This window comes from Mus caroli, chromosome 3 (genome assembly GCF_900094665.2).
Source record: "Mus caroli chromosome 3, CAROLI_EIJ_v1.1, whole genome shotgun sequence".
In the NCBI taxonomy this organism is placed as follows: domain Eukaryota; kingdom Metazoa; phylum Chordata; class Mammalia; order Rodentia; family Muridae; genus Mus; species Mus caroli.
In genome coordinates, this window is record NC_034572.1 from 112,878,916 (window position 1) to 112,886,537 (window position 7,622).

General features: G+C 38.6%; 1 protein-coding gene across 1 annotated transcript in view; it reads left to right on the forward strand.

Annotated features, from left to right (window-relative positions):
* The window catches only part of Dpyd (dihydropyrimidine dehydrogenase), an 849,196-nt gene that overhangs the window by 681,586 nt on the left and 159,988 nt on the right, over positions 1-7,622 (forward strand). The window contains exon 19 of the mRNA XM_021158977.2: positions 1,509-1,651. Within this exon, the coding sequence (XP_021014636.1) occupies positions 1,509-1,651 (143 nt within the window). The remainder of the gene's footprint in view (positions 1-1,508; positions 1,652-7,622) is intronic.

Sequence of the window (7,622 nt, forward strand, 5' to 3'; positions counted from 1 at the left end):
AAAAAAAAAAAAAAAAACAAAAAACACTTCTTTGTAAGAGAACTTATCACAATAAGCCATTTTCAACTTAGAGCAAAACTGAAAGAAGGGAGCAAGGATTCCTCTGTACCAAAGACCTCTCCCTGACACAGGTTTCCAACATTTTTCACTTGAGTAGTGTAGCTATTGACACATACCTGTCATTACCACCAAAGCCCACACTTTACACCAGGTTTCACCCTCCGTGCTTAGTGTTCTATGAACACGTGCACCTGCCATTATGCTACCTCTCAGTAGGTTCACTTCCAAAATTCTGTCTCTGCCTCCTTATCCTTCATTCCCTTCCCCCCACTTCTTCCAACCACTGATTCTTGGCATCACTGTATAGGAGGCAGCCTGTTCAGATGAAAAGCCATTGGGGCCAGGGATATTCTATGTGCTTCCCCATAAAACTCTCTAAGATCATATTGTTCAGGCTGATGGTAGAAGTGATAATGGGATCCTGAGGTGACTGCATATCTGCATTGTTTAGTGGACTTTGGCTTCAGACAAAATTCAGAGTCCTTCATAATCACAACCATCTTTAACTTAGAAAATGCTTTGAAGGCATCATTAATGTGACTGGTCACCAGAATATCAGTATACATTCCTCAGTTATAAGGTGACTAGTTCACTCTGGAATGTAACTGAAGCTCTGAAGTAGCTTCAGTCCAATATATTCCTACTAAAAATCACTACAGTGTGGTCTGCCCATTATGTAATTTTTATGTCTGTTAGGTTGGGGACTAAGATACTGGTAACTCTTGCCATATGTGTGTGTGTGTGTGTGTGTGTGTGTGTGTGTAGAATTAGGAGAGAGAGAGAGAGAGAGAGACAGAGACAGAGACAGAGGGAGAGGGAGAGAGATGGGGGAGGAAGGGAGAGAGAGGGAGAGAGAGAGAGAGAGAAAGAGAGAGATTCTAATTACTGGAGTCAAGTTAGTTCTCTTTAATTTTATTTGAATTTTCTAGCAAGTGAGATTATATCAGGCTTACTGTGCATCCTCAAATTGTAAAATACATACACAGAGCAACATAGAACATGCATGTTCTTCAGTGCTTGGGTTTTCAGCCTCTACAGTCACACCAGCTTCCTGTATTTGTGGAACAATAACAGAGTTGCATGACTATTTGCATACTATATGTGATTGCTTTCTTGTTCGTAGCTTTCTGTTCCCTGGCTCTATTTAGAACAGATGTTTGAATGTTCCATGCAATCTCGCTTATACCTCTCTGTTTATCAAATCATAATTTGTGTATATTTTATGGGAGAGTTCTAGGCTTTTCGTGCCTATTTTGTGACTTGTCTAGACTTGATAATAGCACCGAAGTCCTTAAATCTACATTCACTGAGAAGTTAAAACACTTTGAAAACAGATAAAGAAATTGTAAATTTGTCTAGAAAACTGCTGCCATTGCTTAACGCTAAATATAAAGTGACATATGCCCAAGCCAGACCTTCTAACCTTATGGCTGCCTTATCTTCTGCAGGAACTGCTATCAGGCCCATTGCTTTGAGAGCTGTGACCGCCATTGCCCGTGCTTTGCCTGGGTTTCCTATTTTGGCCACAGGTGGAATTGACTCAGCTGAAAGTGGACTTCAGTTTCTTCATAGTGGTGCTTCAGTTCTTCAGGTAGGGCTTATGCCTTTCCTTTAAAAAAATTAATTTTCCAATAGAAGGTAAATTATGGGACAGATATGCATGCTTTGGAAACCTCCAAAGAAATAGGCAGTGGATAAGCAAAATGGTGGCACCATTACTATTTGTTTTTGAGTCTGAGAAAACCTAAGAAGAACATGTGAATACCTTTTGTTAGTATATTCATCTATCTATCTGTCCTAGAATAAATGAGACCAGGTAACAGATGCGTAGTATATACTATCAGTGAGAAACAATTGCAATGTGAAAAATGTTTGTAAAATGGGATCTCCATGAAGAAATAGATGATGAGGCTAAACCCTAGTCTGATGAGAGTGCCTGAAGTTATTACCACATTTATTTCCTAACTTCCTGACACACAGAGAAGTCTTTGGCTTTTTGGCATTCATATTACAAAAAGAATTACCTCGTTATTGAGCTTTTTATGCTAAAAATCTGAGGAAAGTTTTTCCAATGCCTTCACAAAGAGATTCCTAACAGCACTCACATACATAATACAAACCTTATATTATCATTTCCTCCTATCTGAGATTGGTCTGGTTTTATCTTTGGAGGGACAGGGCTTGTTAAACACTTTATTGGTACCATTGTAAAGCATAATTTAAAATCTCAGGCCATTAGCCACCTTAGGAAAACAACTGTCAGTTATTGTCTCCTAACAGGGTGAGCAGCTTCCTTGAGAGCAAGCAAGGGGGAATGTGGGTATTCAGAGAGTCACAGGTGAGTCGATCATGGGGAACCTCCCAGAGGCAGGGGAAGCATCATCCTGAGTCTGTGCATCTGTAACATACTCAAGGTCGATTTTTGTTTTGTTGCAGAGCAGATGGGAGAGAGGGTGGATGTCTCAGGCTTATCTCCATAAAGTATAAAGGTCCTAAGTCACTCTGGTCAAAAGAGAAGGCTGAGACCTGCTGGTTGCACTGTGACCAAGTGTTATGTGTCATCCAGGAAAGTGTGGGACTTGTGGAGAGAAGTTTCCAGAAGCCGGGGTCCAGGGGACACTTTTTTCTTCTTAGTCTATGTCTAGGGCTGATATTGGTCTTGAACACACAACCATGATCGTGAATGATAGGTTATAGGTTAGTATTACCATGCCCAGCTCCCATTTTATTTAAAGTATTACTCAATGTGGATATTATAGCATCAGCAGTTCTCTGTAAGGCCAGTTATACAGGCTTGAGGTCTAACTCCACCAAACAATGAATAAACTTACATAAAGACTACATTTTGAACTTCAAGTAATTCCACAATCTTATGGTTTTTATTACTCAGGGGCAATCAGGAAGGGTGGCAACAGTTGGAATGTAAATAAATAAAATAATTTAGTAAAAAAAGAAAGCAAAACTTAATATCACTTAAGTTCAGTAGCAAAAAGGTAGAGTACAAATAGTGTGTCTTTCTTATTCTATGTATACAACATTATCTTAAAGATGATGCAAAGTTGAGCACAGAAGTTTCATAAATCAGAATACAAATTAAGGTGCCATTCTTCCAATACAATGGGACAGACTTATTTGCCCTCAAACCTCCTCTAAATATAGGTAGACACCTTGAGCATGAAACTAATGTAAACAGACTCTGAAAGACACACAGAAGGTTGGGAAGATTTTAATGACTGTTTCTATTTCCTTAAGGGTTATGGGACTGTTTAGATACTATACATGATCTTGATTTAACTTTAGTATGTGTTACCGAGAAAATCATTCATTTTTGACTAGAGTTTCCAGTTTTGTTGAGTATAGGGTTTTGTAGTAAGATCTGATGATTTTTGTATTTCCTCAATTTCTGTTGTTATGTCTCCCTTTTAATTTCTGATTTTCTTAATATGGATGCTGTCTCTGTGTCTTTTAGTTAGTTTGCATAAGAATTTATCTATCAGGTTGATTTTCTCAAAGAACCAGCTCTTGGTTTTGTTGATTCTTTCTATCATTCTATTTGTTTCTATTTGGTTGATTTCTGCTCTGAGGTTGATTGTTTCCTGCTGTGTACTCCTCTTGGGTGTGTTTGCTTCTTTTTGTTCTAGAGCTCTCAGGTGTGCTGTTAAATTACTAGTGTAGGATCTCTCCAATTTCTTGATGAGGGCACTTAGCATTGCTTTCATTGTGTCCTATAAGTTTGGCTATGATGTGTCTTCATTTTCATTGAATTCTATAAAGTCTTGGGTCTCTTTCTTTATTTCTTCCCTGACCAAGTTATCATTTAGTAGAGAGTTCTTCAGTTTCCATGCATATGTGGGATTTCTGTTGTTACTGAAGTCTAGCCTTAGTCCATGATAAACTGATAGGATGTATGGGATTACTTCAACCTTCTTGTTTTAGGTGATGCTTGTTTTGTGACCAATAATACATGGTCACTTTTGGAGAGGTATCATGAGGTGCTGATAAGAACGTATAATCTTTTGTTTTAGGGTGAAATGTTTTGTATATATTTGGTGAATCCATTTGGTTCATAACTTAGTTTCATTGTGTCTTTGTTTAGTTTCTGTTTCAATGACTGGTAAGAGTGGGGTGTTGAAGTCTCCCACTATTATTATGTGATGTTCAGTGTGTGGTTTAAGCTTTAACAAAGTTTCTATAATGAGTGTGGATGCACTTGCATTTGGGTCATAGATGTTCAAAATTGAGACTTCATCCTGCTAGATTTTCCTTTGATGAGAATGAAGTGTCCTTCCCTGTCTCTTTTGATAACTTTTGGTTCAAAGTCTATTTTATTAGATATTAGAATGGCTACTCCAGCTTGTTTCTTGGACCCAGTTGCTTGGAAAAAAATTTCTAGTCCTTTAGTCTGAAGTAGTGTTGTCACTAATGTGTGTTTCTTGTATGCACCAAAAAATGCAGGATCTTGCTTATCCAACCACTTAGTTTATGTCTTCTTATTGGGGAATTGAGTATGTTGATGTTGAGATATATTAAAGTCACCTTATTTAGTTCCTGTTATGTTTGTTGCTGGAGATAGTAGTGTGTGTATATGTGTGTGTGTGTGTGTGTGTGATTCTCTCCTTTTGAGTTTGTTATGAGAGTTTAGTTTCTTGTTTATCCTTTGGTGTAGATACCCTCCTTCTATAATCCCTGTAGGACTGAATTGGTAGATAGACTTTGATTAAATTTAGTTTTGTCATGGAATATTTTTATTTCTCCATCTATGATGATGGAGAGTTTTGCAGGGAATAGAAGCCTGAACTGACATTTCTGTTCTATTAGGGTTTTCATGACATGGCCCTTCTGTATTTTAGACTCTCTGTTGAGAAGTCTGGTGTATTTCTGATAGGTCTGCCTTTATATGTTACTTGGCCTTTTTCTATTCCCACTTTTAATATTCTTTATTTGTTCTGTGCATTAGTTGTTTTAATTATTATGTGATAGGATTTGCTTTTCAGGTCTAATCTATTTGCTATTTTGGAGGCTTCTTGTACATTTATAACTATCTCTTTATATTGGGGAAGTTTCCTTTTATCAATTTGTTGAAAACATTTTCTGGTCCTAGGAGCTGGGAATCTTCCCTTTTTTCTATTCGTTTTATTTGTAGGTTTGGTCTTTTCATTGTATCCTGGATTTAATGGATTATTTGGGTTAGGATCTTTTTATGCTATGTGGTTTCTTTGTCTATTATGTCAACATCTTTTATGGTATCTTCTACACCTGAGATTCTCCAATCTTGTTTTCTGTTGGTGATGCTTGCATCTGTAGTTCCTGATCTCTCTCCTAGGTTTTCCATTTCCTGGGTTGCCACCATTTGTAATTTCTTTATTGTTTCTACTTCCATCTTTAGGTCTTGGACTGCTTTGTTCAATTCATTCACCTGTTTGTGTTTTCCTATATTTCCTAAAGGGAAGGGATTTATTTGTTTTCTCTTTAAAAACTCTACTTGTTTTGCTGTGTTTCCTGTATTCCTTTAAATTAGTTATTTATATCCTCCTTAACAGTCTCTATTATCTTCATGAGATAGAAGTTTCAGTTAACATCATGCTTTTGAGGTGGGTTGGTGTATCCAGGTCTCCCATGCTCATGGATTGGTAGGTAGGATTAACATACTAAAAATGGCCATCCTACTAAAAGAAATCTATAGATATAACACAGTCCTCTTCAAAATTCCAACACAATTCTTCACAGACACAAAAGAGCAATTCTCAAATCATATGGAAAAACAAAAATACCCAGGTGTACTGGCTAGTTTTGTGTCAACTTGACACAGGCTAGAGGTATCACAGAGAAAGGAGCTTCAGTTGGGGAATGCCTCCATGAGATCCAGCTATAAGGCGTTTTCTCGATTAGTGATCAAGGGTTGGGGGGGTCCCCTTGTGGGTGGTACCATCTCTCGGTTGGTAGTCCGGTTCTATAAGAATGCTGGACTCCAGAAATTCAAATGACCCCATTAAAAAATGGGGCTCAGAGATAAACAAAGAACTCTCATCCGAGGAATACCGAATGGCTGAGAAGCACCTGAAAAAATGTTCAACATCCTTAATCATCAGGGAAATGCAAATCAAAACAACCCTGAGATTCCACCTCACACCAGNCAGAATGGCTAAGATCAAAAATTCAGGTGACAGCAGATGCTGGCGAGGATGTGAAGAAAAGGGAACACTCCTCCATTGCTGGTGGGATTGCAAGCTTGTAAAACCACTCTGGAAGTCAGTCTGGAGGTTCCTCAGAAAATTGGACATAGTACTACTGGAAGATCCAGCAATACCTCTCCTGGGCATATACCCAGAAGAAGTTCCAACTGGTAATAAAAACACATGCTCCACTATGTTCATAGCAGCCTTATTTATAATAGCCAGAAGCTGGAAAAAAATCCAGATGTCCCTCAACAGAAGAATGGATACAGAAATTGTGGTACATTTACACAATGGAGTACTACTCAGCTATTAAAAACTATGAATTTATGAAATTCTTGGACAAATAGATGTATCTGGAGGAAGGATATCATCCTTAGTGAGGTAACCCAATCACAAAAGAAGTCATTATATATATACTCACTGATAAGTGGATATTAGCCCAGAAACATAGAACACCCAAGATACAATTTGCAAAACACAAGAAAATTGAGAAGAGGGAAGACCAATGGGTGGATGCTTTGTTCCTGCTTAGAATAGGGAACAAAATACACATGAAAGGAGTTACAGAGACAAAGTTTGGAGCTTAGATGAAAGGATGGACTATCCAGAGACTACCCGACCCAGGGATCCATCCCATAATCAGCCACCAAACCCAGACACTATTGCATATGCCAGCAAGATTTTGATGAAGGGACCCTAGTATAGCTGTCTCATATGAGGCTATGCCAGTGCCTGGCAAATACAGAAGTGGATGCTCACAGTCATCTATAAGATGGAACACAGGGCCCCCAATGGAGAAAGCACCCAAGGAGCTGAAGGGGTCTGAAACCCTATAGATGGAACAATATGAACTAACCAGTACTCCCAGAGCTCGTGTCTCTAGCTGCATATGTAGCAGAAGATGGCCTAGTCAGCCATCACTGGGAAGAGAGGCCCCTTGATATTGCAACCTTTATATGCCCCAGTACAGGGGAATGCCAGGGCCATGAAGTGGGAGTAGGTGGGTAGGGGAGCAGGGCGCGCGGGGGGGTGGGGGTGGGATAGGGACCTTTCGGGATAGCACTTTAAATTTGAAATGCATATAAAGAAAATATCTAATAAAAAGGTATATCAAGAAAGAAAGAAAGAAAGAAAGAAAGAAAGAAAGAAAGAAAGAAAAGAAAGAAAGAAAGAAAGAAAGAGAAAGAGAAAGAAAGCAAGCTGAGGTCCCATTTATCGATTCTCGATCTTACAGCGCAAGCCTTTGCTGTTCTATTCAGGAATTTTTCCCCTGTACCCATATCTTCGAGGCTTTTCCCTACTTTCTCCTCTATAAGTTTCAGTGTCTCTGATTTTATGTGGAGTTCCTTAATCCACTTAGATTTGACCTTGGTACAAGGAAATAGG